The sequence below is a fragment of the Schistocerca cancellata genome, chromosome 6 (genome assembly GCF_023864275.1).
Source record: "Schistocerca cancellata isolate TAMUIC-IGC-003103 chromosome 6, iqSchCanc2.1, whole genome shotgun sequence".
NCBI lineage: Eukaryota > Metazoa > Arthropoda > Insecta > Orthoptera > Acrididae > Schistocerca > Schistocerca cancellata.
This window is the reverse complement of record NC_064631.1, coordinates 89878553-89900540: the sequence shown is the minus strand read 5'-3', so window position 1 is coordinate 89900540 and position 21988 is coordinate 89878553. Positions and strand designations below refer to the sequence as shown.

Here is a 21988-nt window from a genome sequence, read left to right as displayed (position 1 = left end):
ATTAACTTTAATAAAAGTTACCACATTTCTTTTTATGCTTTTTCTAAGAAAGAAATCGGTGGCTGAATTTTCTTTGTCAGTGTTCCTGAAATATGATTAATATGTGATCAATATTTGAACAACAGTGTGACATGAGTATGATCTGTCATTGAATGTCATTTACCCATCTAAATTTTGATTTATAGATGAACATGTCATCACAAAATAAAATGACAGGATAAGGCATGACGATAATGAATCTTAAAGAAAAAGATTGAATGTGGCTGAGAGTGTATATGTTTGGCGCCATTTGAACAAAAATTACCAAGGAATAATGAAATGCAAATTTCATTGAACATGAAAGTATATTTATATTTCAATAGTCACTGAAATTTTATTCTTTAAAGTAAAAAATCAAAGATTAATAAGGCAACACACACTACAATTAGGCCCTTTCAAGTTTTAGCTGAATATTCTATGTTACGTGGAGAAAAAAAATTTTCATTGCATATGAACATAGAAAATAAAATTTTTCACAGCAACTTAGAAATTAGTTCTTACTAACGAACACATTTTGTTACTACCTTTTCCGTATTTAAAGCATGCCTTTACAGTTGGTCAGATCCAGTTTCAATATGTTGTGCACATCACTGATATTTCATTGATTCAAGAATGAGACAAATTTTGTGGGTTTCAGTTTCTGTGGTTTCAGTCAAGCATTAAGTGTCTCTAATGTGACCCACTAATCTATAAGAAACATTAGTTTCAAAATACAAAAATGGCTATTTCAACAAAGATTGTGAAACTGAATTAGGTCAATTCAAATGCAAGCATTTAACAAAATATATCAGCATCTTAAAATCACACACTGACATCACATTTACACAGTAGCAACACCTATCTACAGTTAACAATGCACAGTGAACTGGGTAAGACAAGTGCATCATGGTTCAGTTTGAGGCAGTTAGTAGGCTAGACAAGGATATAAATTTATGTAAGTTCACTGCGTGTGTAATAAATCTGCATCAAAAAGCACAAAGTTACAATAGATCTTTCACAGTTTTGTTTACTGTCTATTTTGGCACACTTTGTCACATTAGCATACATATAAAATTTGCATACATAAAACAGTTGACAATATCTGCCATCAACTCTCACAGCATACATACACCAGTAAGTATAGTAACAGCATAAAAAATCTGACCACATATTAACAGTAACTGAAAGAAACACTTCCCATTTTGTTACATTTGATCTTATGCATCTTTTCCTTTCATAATCTGTAGCACTACTCTAAAAAAATACATTTTCTAGGAACTGTTCTAAAGAATGCAGCATCCTAAACTATGTGATTTCTTTTTTTTGTGTATGTCTGTTCTGTTTTTGTGTGCATGTAGATTACAAATGTTTTGTCAAATAACGATTTTGTAATGAATCTAGTTTGTTGCACAGTAAACCTTTGATGTATACAAAATGGGAATATGCAGTTTCAGCTGCACAGTAAGGATTTATTTTTTACTCCCTTCCCTAGAACCATTTTGGAAACTGTGTTACAGTTAACAGATCTACAACAAACAACAGCCATCACCCTTGTAATCCCTCCAAATTTAACACTACTTAAGATTACACAACATAAATTATGTGAAAAACACTCAGACTGACTGCTGGCTATGTTTACAGGTAGGCACTTGCTGGTCCACTCCTCATAATCTTCCAAGGCTTTCCTTGTCTCTTGATTATTTTACATTCATAAAGGTGACACATAAAGCAGTTTGCATTCTCTCTGATAGGAAACAGCAGCAGAGTGGGTATGTCCCATGACACACAATATTTACAATGTCAGAGTGCATGGGCCAAGCAAATTCCTGGCAAGATAAGTTCAGCAGTGCTGGAGGGCAGACACAAGGACTAGGAGGTTTGTTGCAGCTCAGGCTCAAGGGAGGGAGAGCAACTGCTAGGCCTCCAGGAAGATCAGTGCCGTCGGCTTTGGCTCTAGGTTCGATTTTTTTGCCTCAACCACAAGGAACTCGATGTCACTCCGCTCCCTTCGGGCAAAAGATTCTGCTATCAGTCTTGCAACATCCTGGTGTTGCATGCCTGTAGAAGGAAAACATAATTAATGATATGTACATGTAATATTCACATCAACAGTATAATGAAAAGGATAGATTGCTACTCACTGTAAAGATTACGTGTTGAGTTGCAGAAAAGCACAGTGAAAAGAAGCTAAATGTGTCTGTCTGCAGCTCAACATGTCATCTGTATGGTGACTACCAGTTTATCCTTTTCATTATATTGTTGATATTCCACCCTGGAGTTTCCATTGTTTAACATTCATGTCAATTTCTTTGTAAGCAATCATGCCGTTATGTCTTTTAGGACACACATTCTTAACAGAATTTACATTTACTGTAATAAATGAGAAAAGCTTTTCCTTTCATTGTATACCTGCTCTTTGTGCAGCTACGTGACACCTACTAAATAAATGTATAAAAATATATCAAGGAAATTTCTAGTAACTTGTTGCTAGTTGTGGCAGCACAGAAACAACATACAAAATTTACAGTTGTAAACCTTAAACACAGGTACAGATAGTGAGGCTGGTACTGGAAATATGTAAATAGTTTTCAACTATACATATTTTTATACTTGTATCTTGTTCTGTGCATAAAGGTTCCAGTTAGCATATGCCTAAGACATTTGAGCACTATAGAATGCATGGACCAAATAATAATAATAAAAACTGGCTGAATCTTTCCTGACAAGTGACCAAAGACCTTGTAAAACTAACTAGACTCCCTGAGGACACAGCATGGATGTTTTGAGCTTTTCACTAGATGCTGTTGTTGTGGTAAGAGTCTGGTAATAAATGAGACAGACTCAACATTATACTATATATTTACTGGGACACATACACAGCACTTGTTGAACGTAATTGTAGGGGATATATCTAAAGGAGGATAGTGTACCTATGAACAGTTGATGTTTCCTTGGGTGTTTCAATTTTAGAATCACAGGAAGGAATGTGCACTAGAGTCCAACACAAATAGTTTGTGGCAATTTCTACTGTTGCTGTTGTTGGGACACATGATAATGTGTTTTGTGCTGCATTTGTAAATATTACGAGTTCTACATATTGAAGTGCTGTGTAATATATTAAAGCCATTTTGATGACACTGTTAATTCTTCAGTTACAGAGTTTTATGGTGAGTAAAATTCTGTATATTTTTAAAACCAGTTACATAACATATGGACATTTAAGTGAAACTTCATCAGTCATGCACCTTGAAATGGAAGAGGTTCCTCTAGCATGGAACACATGATGTTTGCAAATGAATTGAGTTTCTTCAATGTCTTAACAATTTTCCCTGTCTTGAAAACATTTTTAACCTGTACCTGGTTTTTGCCAATACTATTTCTTAATTTGATTTCACTTACTGATTATTATACAAAATGTATTTGCAGCTGTGAATACAACTGTCAGCTGTATTAGGGAATGACGACAATGAAAATTTATGCTGGACCATGACTCGAACTGAGATTTCCTGCTTTACACAAGCAATTGCCTTTACAGCTTGGGCTATCCTTTAACGACCCACGACCAGACCCAAAGATGTCTGAAGGAACAAACACAGACAACTCTCCTCCATTCTCTACTGCCCCCCCCCCCCCCCAACTGCTTTCACTGCTGTTTCATCGTAGAAAAAGTTGTGGCCACAAGTTTCCTCCACAATAACAAATCAGTCTACTAAGACTGTTTCATTAGTTTTAAAAACTGCTTCAAAATTCATTTTTGTGCTAGTTTTCTATCAATATGTAATGTACATGTCACCCATCTCCCAAAAAGGTTTCAAATAGCTGATTGTTCATGTAGAAAGTAATATACATTCTTTTTATGTATTTCTCTATTTAAGAGGTGTAATCTCACATTTTGTAACTGTGGAGTGTAAATTCAGGTAGTCTGTAGCACAGTTGTCATACATTTGTTTGTTTTGATGGACCAGCAACCATTTATTTCAGTCCAGTCACTCAATCAGATTCCAGATGTTGCTTATTATGCTCCACTGGAACAGCTAGTTATGTTTTTAACTTTTTTCTGTTTTCTTAGTAGAGCGGGGATGGAGAGGATATGTGTGTCTTGGAGGAGCTGTTCGCAGTCTGTGAATAGCTCAAGGTGCTTTCGGCTATGGTCAGCCGTCTTCAGCTTGATGTCTTCAGATGTAGCAGTAGTGGACCTTCTTGCACATCTCATGGGACATATTATGTGTCACTTGTTTCATGCACGGCCTCTGCTGCTGAGGCACCTTCTAGAGTACCTGATGTGTAGAGTGAGTGGCAGGTAGTAACGTGTTTGCGTTGCTCGAGAAGGAGAGCCAATGTGGAGGCTGGCCGTCTGACCTCGGCCATTCACCCTGTGAGTGGATAAGTTGCTGCTCCATCAGCTGAGTCTGAGCAAGCAAATAGGGGGAGGGGTTTGCCAGTTATTGGGAGCTCTAACATTAGGTGCATTATGGGGCCTCTTAAGGAAACAGCTTTCAGGGCCAGACTCAGTGTGTCTGTCAGGGGGCCTCATATGAGGTGTGAAGGGGCCTTGTCTGCAGCTATTGAGCTACTGGGTGCAGCCATCTACAAGTTCTAGCTCACACCAGCGCCAACTATGACTGTCACTTGGGTTCTGATGTTGTCCTCAGTTCACACGGATTGTTGGTGCAAGTGGTGTAGGCTGCTGACCTTCTGCAACGGGTGAAAGCAGAGCTTGCAATATACAGCATTGTTCCAAGAGCTGATCGGGGTCCTTTAGTTTGGAGCCAAATGGAGGGTCTCAAGTCAATGGTTTCGCCGACTGTGTGACAATCTTGGCTACAGATTTCTGGACCTGCGTTATTGGGTGGAGAGTTTTAGGATTCCCTGTGATAGGTCAGGTGTGCACTACACAAAGGAAGGCTGCCTGAGCAGCAGAATACTTGTGGAGAGCACGAGGTATTTTTTAGGCTAAGTGGTAGTTTGAAGTGCACTCACCATTCAACGGTAGTTTGAAGTACACTCACCATTCAACGGTAGTTTGAAGTACACTCACCATTCAACACACAGATAATGAAATAAGAACGTGTTCAGAGTAAAGACACTTTGACTCTCAAACTTTTATCAGTAAATTGTTGAAGTATTTGTGACAAAGTTCCTGAATTTAATGCCTTCCAGGAAATTTCTTGTGCTCAGATCATTCTCAGGACCAATAGGTGCCTGATCCCAGAAGTAGAAAGCTCTGAATTATTTAGTAAGTCATAGAACATATATTGGAAAGACAGATCTCTATTTAAGAGGTGTAATCTCACATTTTGTAACTGTGGAGTGTAAATTCAGGTAGTCTGTAGCACAGCTGCAATTGACAAAAATACTGTCTTTAATGGGGTCAAATCAGAGAGTGACTGTTAAGATATCTGGATACATATAACAGGTCTACATAAAATCAGGTTAATTATTGAATGTTTTTCTGTCCACATAATTCTACCATATAGTTCCAGAGTCATGCTAATAAAGCCTACGATCAGTATCAGATTATGAAACATTAGCTGAGTATAGACTGGGATGTCTATGGATCACTGTATGGGATACAGACAGGCAGTTTTATGAAGTGCTTCTGAGTATGTTTTCTGAAAACTGTCTTGAGCAGCTAGTTCGACAGTCCACACATAATGGAAATACACACATCAAAAAAAGTTTTGCATCACAGCAGTTCCAAGAACTCACGAAGAAGGATGTTGACTGTGGATATTGTATCAAAGACACAGTATCTTTGACTGTTCAGAGACGTCACTAAACCCACCCAAAGATATAAACAACCATGCTTGAGCAGCGCCTATTAGACAGAGGGGGTCCGACTGCTGATCAGTTCCATTCATTCCATGAGGAAACAGGTACATGGCTCGTGTTGTCTGTAGTACAGCCAGGCCTAGATGGTCAATACTGTGGCTCAATCGCACCTGGGAAGTGTCCAGGCATCTCGGAGTGAACCAAAGTGATGTTGTTCGGACATGAAGGAAGAACAGGAACCGTCGACAACATGCATCACTCAGGACGCCCAAGGGCTATTACTGCAGTGGATGCAATAGGCTACATGATGTGCAACTTCACTCCCGACATCCATGGTGTGGTCCACCTTTGCAACTACGACACCACGCAGTGCGGTACAGATGGGCCCAACAACAATCCGAATGGACTGCTCAGGACTGGCATCAAGTTCTCTTCACCGATGAGTGTTGCATATACCTTCAACTTGACAGTTGTTGGAGACGTGTTTGGAGGTAACCTTGTCAGGCTGAACACCTTAGACACACTGTCCAATGAGTGCAGCAAGGTGGAGTTCCCATGCTGTTTAGGGGTGGCATTATGTGAGCTGACGTATGCCACTGGTGGTCATGGAAGGTGCTGTAATGGCTGTACGATATGTGAATGCCATCCTCCGACCGATAGTGCAGTCATATTGGCAAGGCATTCGTCTTAATGGATGACAATTCGCACCACCATCATGCACATCCTGTGAATGACTTCCTTCAGGATAACAACATTGTTCGATTAGAGTGGCCAGCATGTTCTCTACACATGAACCCTATTGAATATGACTGGGATAGAGTGAAAAGGCCTGTTTATGGATGACGTGACCCACCAACCACTCTGAGCGATGTACGCTGAATTGCCATTGAGGAGTGGGACAATCTGGACCTACAGTGCCTTGATGAACTTGTGGATAGTATCCCACTATGAATACAGGGATCCAACATACAAGAGGACATACTACTGGGTGTTAGAGGTACCGGTGTGTACAGCAATCTGGACCACCACCTCTGAAGGTCTCGCTGTATGGTGCTACAACATGCAATGTGTGGTTTTCATGAGCAATAAAAAAGAAAAAAAATTATGTTGATGTTGATCTCTATTCCAATTTTCTATACAGGTTCTGGAACTCTCAGAACCAAGATGATGCAAAACTTTTTTTGACGTATGTATTTTAGACCTTGCAGCTACAAAAAGGCCTGACCTTATCATTGGTATATGAGTGTAGGGAAAGGGATTAGTGATCTTGATGTCACCAAAGAGACAATGGTTACTAATGTTGATAAATCAATCCAGAAGACTAGGAGAGCATTTTTCCTAGAAAGATCAGATAATAAGTTGCTAATATCCCACTTAGTCATTGAATGGACACCGTTGAGTTCCAGTATAATGCTTGTAAAGGAATTATGGGCAAAGTTTAAATGGATTGTAAGTCACACTCTGGAGTAGTATGTTTCAATTACATGGATTAAGAATGAAGAGGACCCACTGTGGTTTAATAACAAAATTCAGAAAATGTTGAAGAAGTAAAGACTGTGGCATACTCAGTTCAAAAGAGAATGCACAAATGGCAACATGCAGAAGTTAACAGAGATTCACACACCTGTAAAAAGATAGGTGCACAAAGCATGTAACAATTACCACCATCATATCTTATCAAAAGATCTAGGCAAGGATCCAAGAAAATCCTCACTGACCATCTCACCCAGTTCAAGGTCTGCGAAAGTGCCTGTCATAGTTCTACAGTCATCACCAGCTGCCACAGATCATCAGTTGCCACATTTATAACCTACTGATATAAACTGGCAATTGTTGGACAGTATTTGCTGAGTCTCAGACTCAGGCCTGAAGTTAAATGACTGTTAGTTACAGCAGACCAGAATAGATAGTTCTCTTTCAGTGTACATGGCTAGCCTCGTATGTAGGACATTAACAATTGGTAAGCATCTTATGCCACTCAAAGGTGAGTGTATCTAAGCATGTAATTTTAATAAATACTTATAGTGTGTTTCATTTAGTGCTGCCCTTAATACTTGTATTATTGATATAACTGCCCTGTGACCGGTTCAGTTGCTAGAGTGCATGTAACCTACCTTGCTAGAGCAATGACTTTTCTGTGATAGGGGTTTTGCTTTCTGCTACTACCTTGTATGTTGGGCATCATGACTGCTTTGGAAACACAACACAGAAAATGGTGACGAGGACCTGCAGATTTTCAGAAAGAAACGTTGCCCATGCTGCAACAAAGAAACTGGAGAGCACAAAAAGATACATGAAAAAATTATAGAAAGACTTTAGAATAAATGTAGCCTTTACTATTACTGTTTGCAGACTGCTAAGCCATTTTCCTTTTCAGAAAGAATTCTAAGAATTTATTATCGTGTTCTGAGTTGTATTTTTCAGACATGGCCCCTACCTGAATTCGATATTCTTGAGCAATCAACTTTTAGCTGCAACAACTATCAGCTACTCGGGAACTGTTGGTGGTGTGCCTGGCTAGACTTGAAGCAAATGAGGAAAATGGCTGGGGAAACTTTACGATACCTCCAGCACCATTTCCAATATTCAACAGGAGCATCCAAGCCTGACCTAACTACATTTCACACGTGTAACAATGTTTTATCAGATAACGAATATCAGGTGACATACAGTGTGACGCTTTCCTTATTGCAAATACTGGAAATGCCATGTTAAAGTTAGTCCAAAAATTGTGTACATTTGGAATCAGGAAAGGCATGAGTGGTTATTCACAAAGGACTTAAACTCAAAGTGCTTCAAATGCTACATCAATGGCACTGGGGCATTGTAAGTACTAAATGTATTGCTGGAGATCATTGTTACTGGAAAAATATAGGAAAGGACATAGAAATGACGCAGGCTGAATGCCATTTAAGCCCAAAATACCAGTTAGTTCCTCTGTGCCAAGATTATCTGCAGTCACATGCATGAGAAACCTGATCATGTTTATACATTGACTTTGCTGGACCATTTTTGGGAAGCTACTGGTTCATTGTCATTGATGCTTTTCCAGAGTTTCCATTTGTGATACAAATGTCACAGATTACTTCTATGAAAACAATTCAGTTGTTGTCAAGGATTTTCTCTATTGAGAGGTTGGCAAAACCACTAATTATGGACAATGGTACTTGATATTCACCTCAGTAGTTACAACCTCTTTGTGAAAGTAATGACACTTCACACTTCAAAACCATACCATTTCAATCTGAAGCTAATAGACTTGCTAGATGATTTGCACAGATGTTCAAGTCACACATGACAGAACTCACCCAGAAGTACAGCAAGGATAATACTTTACTAATATTTCTTTCTCAGCACAGAGCCATCACAAATGATATAAAATCTCTAGCTGAAAAATTACATGGGAGGCCACACCATGCTTTAATATTAATTTTAAAGCCACTTGTGCATCCACAGACCAAGCCTTGACAACAGTTTTTTAAGTCAGTGACCCCGTACTCACCATGTACAAATACGGAAAGGTATCATGGGTTCCATGCCCAGAAGCATGGCAATGACATGTATAAAACACATATTTGAAATGGTGTCACATTGTGCATAAAAACCAAATGAAGCTGCAATTTGCTCATGCACATATAGGCAGAATTCCTTGGCTGCTCTCATTTGCAGACAGACAAGATTTCAATGCAGCCCCCCCCCCCCCCCCCCCCCCCCGACTTTGCCGCCAGCTGCAGCCAACCAATGATGCGCAAATGAGAGTAGACATCACACTTTACATCACAGATGAGCCTACTCCCCTTTCATTTTGTTTTGGTGATTATCATACAATTTCATTTGCCTTTGGTGTATCACAATTTTCCCTGAATGATATTAATCTGATTGACTATTAGGGATAGTGTAAAACACTGATTGATCTCACAGTATTTGCATGACTTTAGTAGCAGTATTAGAATTAAACTCAGCTATAGAGAGAGATTTTTGGGCGCTGGAGGTGACCATTGCATTAGGGGCAGCTTTAGAACTTTCCCCGAACAGCAAGCCAGTTTGTGGATTCCTTTGGAGTCATCAAAATGGGCAGGGCAGTGGTTTATGGGCTGTCGTTCTGGTGGTGGCCTTGTTCCACTAGGGGCCAAGCAAGAGGGCAGGAATGCTGTGGCTGCATACAAAATGACAATTCTTTAGAAACTAGCAGCACTGGGAATCCTGGCGTCAGCCTAATTGCGTTATTAGCGAGTGGACATTGTGTGGGAGCCTAGTCTCCTTATCCTGTGTGCAGGTCTAGGTAAAGAGGTATCGGGCTGGTGTCCAGCTAATGTGTTTATTACAAGAACAGGGTAACCTGTGAGACAGGAAGACGAATTTCTCAGGATGTCGCATTTCTTAGAAGCCGCTGCGCCCCGCCAAAACAGTGCCCACTACATTGTTTTATGGATGAGATTGAGCTTGTTTTCACTAGTAAGCTTCCCTCATCATGTGAAATGCAAAAGGAGTTTGGCTGCAGGACCTCCAGGCATTGTGGGCTGTTTTTTCGGAGAACAGAATGTGTACTGCACTGCAGGGATTGGTCTCCTTGCTAGAAAACATGATTGGCATGGTAACCACTGTTGGACCATGATAACTTTATTCAAGAACATGGCTGTTTTTCTGAAGTTTTTGAGCAATGGGAGAGTCTGGGACTCGCTTCTCACTGTCACGGAGTACAGTCGCTAGAGCTCTTATGGAGAGAGCAGTTAGACATCTGGACAACCGGGCAAAACTTCATATTTTTGCAGATGTGAGACAATCACCAGCAGATGTGGGGTCATCTTCCACATTATGACGCTTCGGCAGTGCCTGCACCCCAACAGCGTCTCATCTTTCACTGGTTATATCAGTAATGTTAAGCAGCTTCAGCAAATTCAGAAGCCTATCAATCATTTTCACAACCATCTTTTTTCATAGCAGCCTTGTACTTGCAGCAGTCACTCCCAGTGACCATTGAATGCTTAATTGTATCTAGATGTGAGAGACCAATTAGTGGAATGATACAGCAGTGCTTGTTTGCCTAGATTGGGATCCTTCCACTCACAGTAGCCAGTCTCATTTACATGTAAATCCCAGTTAGGCTTCCCAGGTCTATTGCCAACCAACCTGAGTTTGTGTTAATGAAATGTTACACAGTTGAAGTTTCTGTTTATTTGTTTCTTCTCTCTAGACCTTGACATTAGTTAATAAATCTCTGTGATACTGCAGGTCCTTGTTATTAATTTTTCAATGACACCCATTCTTATTCCCTCCAATGTCATTTATTTTTGTTGCGGGTTTGAAGTAATTAAATTGATTTTATGTCTAGTTAGCCAACACAGGGGTTATACACAGGGGCCACTGTTTATAGTCAGATTTCCTTGTGCTATTGATAAATGTGGCACCACTTGGGTATGGTGGTTACGACTTTTTAGTCTGGAACCAGAAAGTTCTGACCAGACATCATGGAGATGGCAGTCATAAATGGGAACCTATTTATATTTCCATTACAAGAGTTACAAATAGTCTGCTCCATCTGTTAATAGCTAAGTCAACTAGTACAGAGAGCACAGACACCAGAAACTACTTCCTGCTTCCACAAAATAAATTGCTTACAGTTATCTTACCTGCTGTTTAAAGATAACTGCATACACCCATCCATACTCACCCAGTACATTATTACCAACAGTTCCTGTCACAGTTCTACATTTATTGTGTTATTGATGGCTGACGAATGATCATAGACAGTTAATTCAAAGTGTGAAAGTGCTATTCAAACTGGAACCAGAACTAAATAACTTAGTTGCAGCAATCCAGAGTGATCTTCTATAGATTAGATAGTTCTCTTTCAGTATATTAGGTTAGACTAGTATGTTGTACATTAACAAGTGCCACGCATCATACATCACTCGCAGCTGAGTATATCTGGGTATATAATTTTAATAAGTGCTTATTATGTGATCCATTTAGTGTTGCTTGTATTACTTGTGTTATAAACATAAACACTCTGTGACAAGCTCAGTTGCTAGAGTGTAAGCAAGCTATCTTTATACAGCAGTGACTTTTCTCTGTTGTGGAGTTCGCTTTCTGCTATCTTCATTGTTGGGCACCAGGCTTGTTTTGGTGACTACAACACTTGTAGCTATGACTTTTCACTCATCTCCATTCAATTTCTCCTCCACCTGCACTGAGGACAAGCAAGTTCCTCTCATCCTCAGATTTGAGTGTCCTGCCCTTGCTTTTCAACCTTTCCCAACCTACACTGCTGTCCTTCCCAAGGAAGGAACTAGTTCCAGAAGATAAGAGAATGTAGTGTAACAGGCCAAGTAACTTATTTTGAAGTATTTGGTAGCAAATCAAGTTCACTACCTGAGCAACATTTGTAAATTCTTTGGCTAACAATCATATTTATTTATTTGTGCTATTTGCTGACCAATATTCCATTCTTAAACTCGTACTACATCATTTTTTGTTAACTGTGTGAAAGTTACACCAGTTTTCAATGTAAACATTGTCATATTTCCTATTCATAAATAATATCTGACGGAATCAAGAAAATCACATAAAAATATCCAATGTTGTATTGTATTGTAATTGGTAGCAAAGAAATCAAAGCATTAATTATGTGTTTAATTGAGATTTCAGATTCCCAGTCATTTTCCTTCACCCCTCTTCTTTCCCCTTCAACTCTTCTGCCAGAAGAAGGAGACACTGGCTCCAAAAGCTTGTAAAAGTTGGACCCTTTTGTGTGTGTGTGTTTCCCTGCTGCCACTTGGTGGGTAGATTTTTTAATCTATCCAATACATTATATTGTCAATAATTGATTATTTTCCTTGTTATATTAATAATGTATTTATTAGAACTGAGTGAATTAGGAAAATTGTGAACTTTGAAGTTTCCATCAAGTTTGGTAATACCCAGCAGAGTTGTATTATTATAAACTAAAATGTATTTATTGGTTTCATTACCACATAATAGGTATGGCAGTCCACATCTGGTAATCATTTGATCAACATCTTTGTGTTGCAGTTGCCACCTAACAGTTAAAGTGTTAATAACTACCATATCTGCCAGACAGTGCCAGTGTAAACATCTTTGTAAATGTTCTCTAAGTTTTTGGAACTCACTCTCTTAGGCATCGTCATGTAGTCACTGTGTTTCTGTAGCAGTAAAATTGGAACCCAGTTGTGAAAGTGCATGTAAGGATATAAACATTGCCTGAATAATTTGTAGGCTGGTAGAAATATTAATCTGTATCAAATCTTACAGACAAATTGATCATCATGTTTTTACAAGGGACAATAAATACATAAAGTTGTAAAGCAAACTAAATGCAGCATTGTGACCATAATTTAAAAACTCTTTATAAAACCATATTACACCAAAATGACACACAGTCAACGACCAGCTACTGAGGACCATCAATCACAGATGAGGCTCGTTCCAAGCTGTGGTGGGAAAACGCCATGTCATCATGTTTATAGCTAGTATCTACTAATGAAGCTAAGCATATTGCAAGATAGAAGTCAGGTAATGGCAATGTAGAAACATTGTCAAAAACAATGTTCTACAAATGTGTGAATAAAGACATCAGAACAGTTGTACTTCTGAAGTCAGTCTGTGTTCAATATTTTTTCTAGCTTACTTAAATTCATTCAGCACAAATGTCAATGGGTAATAACAAATCTTAATGAGCAGTTGGTACTGTTCATTAAGAGAACATTTACAAAGATGTTTACACTGGCACTGTCTGGCAGATATGGTAGTTATTAACACTTTAACTGTTAGGTGGCAACTGCAACACAAAGATGTTGATCAAATGATTACCAGATGCGGACTGCCATACCTATTATGTCACATAAATTTACATATTTATAGTGCACCAGAATTCATTGGAAAATGTATGTCTACAGACCTGTTTTTCATCCAACAACTGTCACCTGTTTCAGTAAATCACATAAGCTATATAAATCACTACATTACCTTCCACCTTCTGACCATCCACCTCAAGGATCAGCTGTCCCACTTCAAGACCACCTGCTTCGAAAGCAGCACCATTTTCCTGCACAAAAATACATCATGCTTGAAAAATACTTTTTCCACTTTTGCAAACTACAGTTCTACCACTACATCAAATCTCTATGCTTGTCTACATCCTACATTTATTTTAAAATTTTTGAACAATGAAGTTATTCATTCATTTACTCATTTAAAATGAAAGTCAACAGATTATCCTTCGTTCTGAGCTGACACAGAAAACTAAACCGTAACACAAATCATAAGCTGTGGGATCACACAAAAAATTATTTGCATCATACAGTAGGGATGTTACACATGGTTGACTCTAAGCCACTGGCATATTATTTGTTGACACTAAGTTATGTTATTAACGAAATGGTGCATACAGCATAAGAAATCAAGCAACACTGTAATTAAAGTAAAGTAACTTCTGGTGGAGAAAAGTAAGATGAACTGGAAAATCTTGGCTACAAGTTGGAAATTAGTATGAGGAAAGACAAACACTTCTCATACTGAGGAAGTACTGAGCAGAGGGCTAGAATAGGAAATTAAAGAGGTTATCATTATCATTTAGCAAACTACTTAACAGTCATCGGTGTGTTGTCCCACATATGCAAGCAAATTCTAAAGCTGTGCTAGTGTTTCCACTGCTTTTTATTTGCTGGTCAGCAATTAAATATGATCAGGTGGCCATTATATTGTTTTGGAATTGATTTTGTAGATGTGACTAAGTTCTTATAATTGAAAAAAATTATACTTTGTATACCACTGTACTACTCTTTTCAGTTAATAATGGACTAGATTCACTTAGATGTCACATAAATTTTCGTGTGACATACATTGTACATAAAATCAATCCAAAAATGGGTGTGGATTATCTGAGAATTTACCTTGTTCTATACTGAGTTCTCTATTATTTGAAATTTTGCTAGACAGCAGAACCAATACTTTTATTTTCAAATGCGCATTACACTATTTTTGTTCTACTTAAGGAAGAATGCATTCTTCATTATGTTCATTTATGCTGTTAACACGTTTTCCAATATTTATGCCCAGTTCATATCACACTGTACTTTCAGAAACACAGTCATGCCACAAAAAACTCCATGCCAAGTACAAAATACAGTATTGGTGGAATGTTTCATTTTTTACTAGTTCATCTGCTCAACTGTAAAAACTATATGGAGCCTATTAATTCTTTTTGGCTGACTTACTGGCAGATCTCCTCTTCAACTTTTCCCTTCGTTTCTCCCATCTATGTATTTGGCAATTATACTGAACACATCTCCTCCTCCCTCTGTCTCTCCACCTCATCCTCCCATCTCTATCCATTTACATCCACCACCCTACTCTCACCACATCTTCATTTCCTCAGCCACTCTCTCTGACCATATCTCCCTCCCCCCCCCCCCCCCCACCCCTCTCTGACTACACTCTCCTTTCCCTCTCTGCCCCCATCTCTTCCTTTTTCCATCTGCTCATCACCTCTCTACACCTTCCACATAACTCAAGAATCTCTCTCTCCTTCCCCCTCTTTGTCCTTTTGCTCCTGCATCTTGTAGTGTCCACTGCCGCCTCTATCCATTTCAATCTCTCTCCTCTCTCCAGCCACAGTCGTCGGCATGTGTAGCTCCGGTAATATATTTCAATAAAGTAGGCCGAGACCACTCTCACAACGTGGTGAGACTGACCGAGCCACCAGAACTGACAAGTACACATAAAGTACTTTACAAGTGAAGGGAACCTATTTCTTTCTAAAATAAATTCAAATAATACCGGTACGCAGAAAAAAGTTGGTAGGTTCTCATGTATGAAGTAGGAATGACAGCAACAGGTTTCAAAAATGCAACAAACTCGCGACTTCGAGATATAACGGTCTACTGCTTACTTTATAGGCGCCACATACGAACGACAAATCGCAACGGCCCTTCGGAAGCGATATTGGCTGCAGTCGCTCTCCTCGACCCAGCGAAACACAATCGATTTACCAAGCAATTTAAATCAGTACTTGGAACAGAGTGCCACTATCTTGAAGGTTTACTACCGAAAATGAATTCTTATATTTCACAACAGTGGCAAATGATCTTCGTTAAAATAAAATTGTAATTTATTAAACTCGTTTTCAGACGTTTCTCTTTGAAACTGTAAGCTGTCTTACAGAATACATCACAGTTTTCATTAACGCCGTGTGTTTTGTTGTATCTTACCTGTCTGTATCTCCCAAGCACTTTTTAAAATCATCAATTTCCGGTTCTTTTTCATTTATTAGTATTTTGATTTGACTGATAGTATCTACATAGTTGCTCTGAAATCTTGATGCATCTATAAGAATGTTATCAACAGTAATACCGTTGATTTCCATAACCCATGCTGTAAGTTGTTTGAGGGAGAGTTAGATTCTATGAAATGACAAAGGAATTAAGTACGCCTGCAGAATAGGTATCATTCGATTTTGAAACTAAAACCATTAATAATGCATCTAATTGTTTTACAAATAACTCAAAATCATCAGATGAAGCTCTGAATATCCTGACTGCAACTACGAACTCTCATGAATTTCTGCTTCTACAGCACAACTTTCAAAATACTACTGACGGCAAAATATGAGATTGCCAATGTTTTTATATTTGTTTTCTTTCTTAATATGCGTGCCAACTCTAGCTTCAACTTCACTTTTCAGAGCGGTTTGTGTTCCGGATAACTACTCCCGATGACTATAAATTCTAGCGTAAAGTTCTTATTCTACATAGGCATTGAGAAACGAAATAAAACCACGCTTAATATTTAGACAAATCACACGTCGGACGCGATTCATCAAACTGCATTAGAATTCAAAGTGATCTGTAGCCGTAGCGACATTGCGACGGATTGCTGCTATCTGTTCATGATCATGCCAGTAACATCTGTAGAACAGAAATATCTATGGAGCTAGGACAGTGTACTGCGTATTTCCCATCAACCTGGAATTGTTCAGTAACTTCCATGTAATTAAAAAACATCTTGTGCTAAGAGCAAAACTTTAGTACTGCACGCATTTACCCTGTTTTTACACATTTCTTTATTTCAAACAGCAGCGTCGAATTACAGTTACTCCGTCGGATGCAAATCAAGGTATGTAGTATGTCAAAGGAGGAAAATTTACTTTTCGTAGGTAAGAATCAAAATGTTTTAACCTCGCTTTATGTGTTAAACATATTTAGACACGGCGTAATAAAGAGCTAATTATCCTGTCATTTCTCTTTTGTGCATGTTCATACATACTACAGCACACTGTTTTATTGACATTAATACATAACATGACAGAAAGATATCAAAGTAATGTAGTACGTTTGACAGTGACATGTATATAAAGTTTTGTGGGTGATACATTTGGCATGCGTTATGGGATGAAATACTGCAGTTGAAAATTGTTCCAAAGCTGAAATCACGATACTAGCCATAATAAACGTAATTACAATGCAATGTCGAAAACTTGTCATTTGTAGACAATTTCTTGTGCGTATGATGTTAGTACGACGCAATATGTTTGTATGTAGCAAAGCCATGGGATAAATATGCTGATGTTATTATCAGTAATACTGCATGTACTAAAGATCTTTATTCTGCACTGCGTTAGTCTTGAGTGTTTCCGTTACTCGGGAACGATAAAAATCTGGGCAGTTGGCAACTTTAGCGACTGAGTACTTATAGGAAACTTCTAGTTGTGCTACCTTTTCATGGATTCGTCTTTAGTTTTCTATAAAAATGAACAAGTTCTGAGCAGTTGATTACTATCGATGGCTAATCAACACAGTTTGTTGTGAATTAGATCACAAGTAGAACTCCGATAATCAATGCCTAAGACTATGTGCAGTATATGTGCATCGAATTCATTTTCCCGAAAAAGATGTGTCCTACATATCACGCATTGTTGAGCTTGTGGCGTCTCTAGCGTAGAGCGCACTATCATTGGGAAACCTTTTTCTTTGGACTAGCAAGTCTGGCGTGAACTTACTGCTCGTGGTATGTGTAACAGCCGTAATTGTCGTATGTACAAGTATTCAATAAATGTATATTTCATATCGAAGTGAGTTATCTCTCGACTAGTCTCCCGTGATAACCACAACCTAATTTTTGCTTGCAAGACCAATAGAAATAATATGATCGATGGAAACCGAAACAAAAGTGTGAAGGCAAAGATCTGTTTTAAAAGACATACCCGTACACAGATGTCAGAGTGAGAGAACAGATACTGCAGCACGCTATGTCCTACAAGAAATCACCACCCCAAATATTAGTATGAAACCGCAATATTTTGCGAAGTATGATCTACCTACCTAAGAACCAGTACACACTACTTGTGAAGAGGGGAGGATTTTTTTCGTATAAAAAAGCTACTGCCAGAGACGAAGACGCTAGAAGAAAAATCATTATAATAGGTAGAAATGCTAGTTTTTTCTTGTTCCTTCTCTGTTCATTTAATATACTGCATTAACTAGATAATCTTGTTCATCCACTGGTGCGGAATTTTATCACACTTTTTTGCAACGGAGTGCCTCTGGGTATGAGGGGCCCTCTGGCGGTCACGTTCCTCTAACCACTTCTCACCTCCGTAATTCTGGGGTTAGCGCTAACAGAGGGCGCTGATTACATGCAGCAGTATGTTTTCTCTCAGTGTGGCTTCTTTTGCTATTTGCTTTATAGTTTTTATATTAATCCGTGCACTATGGAAGCTGTTCATTACTTATGTCATTTTCTAGAATAATGGCACTTGAGCATATGTTAATTACTGTTCTTTTAATTCGTCGTCTTTTTAACAAGCTAACTTTTGTTGTGTTCTATTTCATCGCTTTTTATTACTATAATGCCTCGTTCACCTTATAAGCCCATTACAGACTTTACCGATTGTATCCCCCCCCTTTATTTTACGCTGTTCAATTAATCGTTGAAGTCTTGTTTATGCCTACAGTAGCGCCATTTGGTGAACTGACAACACAAACATCTTGTGGCTACTGTACTACAGTTTGTTTTGAACAGTAGTGCTGCTGACAACATGACTCGTGCATATGCTGTTATTTATATACATTTGACGATGCTGGTGCTGATTTTGTATTTAACATTTGACGATGCCATATATATATATATATATATATATATATATATATATATATATATATATATATATGTCAGTAGTACTTTTCATTATAGTCTATTTTATTGTTTTAAGCTGTAGACAATCTGCTAATGTATTTATGTTTTCCCAACGCAGATATTTCTCTTACGATCAATATCAAGTACCACTGAAAGTTTAACCGCCACCACTTTTTTCTGAGAATAGGTCCGCCTACTGCTCGCGTCTCGTGAGCGCCAATATTTACTCACTGTACGTGGATGATCTGAAAAGGTCCTGGCCTGATAATGAAAGTTAATGTTTTCAAGATCCTTTTATTTTTCAACATATTCCCCTTTAACATTTATACGAGGCTGATTTAAAAAGTTGTGCACACTGTAAGATATAATTGAAGGAAATAATTTATTTTATGAAATGCCTTTCAAGGCCTTCAATACAACCTCTATTCGTGATTATGACACTTCCCAACATTTTGGCAACATCTGTATTCTGGATAGGGCACCTCTGTTATTGAGATGGCTGATTACTCAGGTCATCTCACTGGAAGCTTCGTCAGTTATGTCAAAACATTTCCACTGATCTGTTCCTTCCATTTGGGAAGTAAAAATATTGTGGTCTCATATCAGCGCTAAATGATGGGTGGCGTAGTATTTCGAATCAATTTTTGCCGAGTGTTTCTCTCACTGGTAGGACAGCATGAGGTCTTGGATTATCTTGCAAAATTAGGACATCAGCTACAAACATGTCAGGTCTTCTTTGACGAATTTTTGGGGCAAAACATTTTGCAGAAACAGCTTGTAGTGCGCACCTGTTACAGACGTCCGCAGGGGACACTATTTATGTCATATGTTAAGATCATCACCAGTTTCACCTTTCATTGTTGGCGGGGGAATTTTTGGGGCGTGGAGATTCGGACAGCGATTAAGACTTCAGTTCTGGCTCAAAATCTCGTATTCAACGCAACAGCCCTTTTCAGAAACTGTTCTCCATCTGTTCGATAACATTGAAGCGATTCTTTTGCAAAATGATTTCTGCTCTTCTCTCAGATCATGCGGAACCCGTCGGGTAGCAATTTTGCTAATCTTTAACTTTTCTTTAAACCGAAATTACAGGCATTCTTTTCTCATAACGCAAATTCCCCACATGTTTTGCGTCAACTCTCTCGAAAAATGTCGTTAACAATAGCATGAGAGGTGTAGTCTGTTTCAGCTGATGGTCTTCCATTTCCTAGATTGTCCTCAGTGCTTACCCGAACTTCACGGAAATGATCTGACCACTGTGATCCTGTGCTACGAACCATTACACTATGCCCCAACATCTCTCTTAAAGCGTTGTGAATTTCCGTTGGGTTCATTCCACCTAGGGATTTGATTTGATGCAGGAACGCTGGTCACTACGTGTAATCCGACCATACTCGGTTTCAGCTTCTTTTAAACTGAATTACTCATGACACAACAACGCGAACCAGCAAACACATATACGACCGTCATGCCTAAAGTCTCGCTCACAACCGCCATTAATTTCAGCTTGACCACGCCACCATAATTGTCGCGCATGCACAGTGTGCAGGACTTTCGAAATAATATTCGTACATGATGTGCATTTGCAACTTTTCGCTGCGTAATGAATAATCCATTAAATTTCGGGCATCCTGCCGCGCAAATAAAATCAGAGGATTCAGCTGAAGAAATCAGACGTGAAAGCTGCCGAGGAATTACGAAACATCGTCCACAAAAAAGTAAAGTTTTCAAGGAAGAGAGATTTGCAATACGAAAACTGCGTGAGTATACTGAAAGTCGTCCTGCGTGCTTATAAAGATAATGCTACCGTCCTTTTGCCTCAGGAAGTCTACAAGGAAAAGATATTTGGTTTACTTAGTTCTGGAGCATACCGGAAGATCAACAAAGATCCTACTAACAAAGTGACAATAAGGCCTACTGTCTTGCTCAACGCTTCATCAATACCAAAGGAAGACATAAGAAGTTTAAAAGTGCGATGTGCAATACCACCGAGATTTTATGGGCTAACTAAAGTTCACAAGATGGGTAAGGATGATTGCTTAGATGGTCTGTCCATGGGGCCTACAACGGGAGTTATTGGTTCACCAATGTATCTTTCTGCCAAACATTGGTAGTAAAATGTAGTCACCACATTCGTAATTCTATGGATTTTATTCAGAGACTCAACAATATCAGGCTAAATAATACGGATGTGTTCGTTAGTTTTGACGTGGTATCATTATATACCATGGTACCTTTAAAGGACTCTCTATCTCTTATCGGCCAATATTTTGATAAGAACATCACGGCCTATTTGAAAAAGTGCTTTTGTCATCATATTTTCAGTTTAATGGTGAATTTTGTGAACAGCTTGATGGAGTTGCTTTGGGAAGCCCACTCTCCCCTCTGGTAGCTAATTTATTCATGGAAGACTTCGAGGACAAGGCACAGGACTCAGCAAGTTTTAAACAAACGGCCTTCTGGAGGTAGGTGGACGACACATTTATAGTATGGCCGCACGGGATGGATGAATTACATCGATTTCTTGAGCATTTCAATTCTATTCATGCTAGTATCAAATTTACAATGGAAGTAGGAAACGGAGGCTGCCTCCCCATTTTGGATGTTGTCGTTCGCCGTAAAGTTGATGGCACATTAGGACATGCCGTACATCGTAAACCTACACATATAAATCTATACCTACATACCAGTAGCTGTCATCACCCTTCACAGGCCTTAGGTGTCCTTGAGACCTTAGTGCATATTCGATAAAGATAATTTGCAAAACAGCTCACATACCTCAAGAGCGGATGGATTTCCTCCGCAACAAATTCGTAGAGCATTCAATTGAAAACTTAGAATGTAGGTATGTGATGGGGAAGAAGATAGTAATTTCTTTGTGGCCGAGAGGTTCTAGGCGCTTCAGTCTGGAACCGCGCGACCGCTACGGTCGCAGGTTCAAATCCTGCCTCAGGCATGGATGTGTGTGATGTCCTTAGGTTTAAGTAGTTCTAAGTTCTAGGGGACTGATGACCTCAGCTGTTAAGTCCCATAGTGCTCAGAGCCT

At 38.9% G+C, this 21988-nt stretch overlaps 1 protein-coding gene across 1 annotated transcript in view; it reads right to left on the bottom strand.

Moving 5' to 3' along the window:
• Positions 1-419: 419 nt before the first annotated feature.
• LOC126191371 (whirlin-like) overlaps positions 420-21988 on the bottom strand; it is a 580516-nt gene continuing 558947 nt past the window's right edge. The window contains exons 5-6 of the mRNA XM_049932218.1: positions 13777-13855; positions 420-2076 (exon numbers count right to left, since the gene is read on the bottom strand). Of these exons, the coding sequence (XP_049788175.1) occupies positions 1934-2076; positions 13777-13855 (222 nt within the window). The 3' untranslated portion in view covers positions 420-1933. The remainder of the gene's footprint in view (positions 2077-13776; positions 13856-21988) is intronic.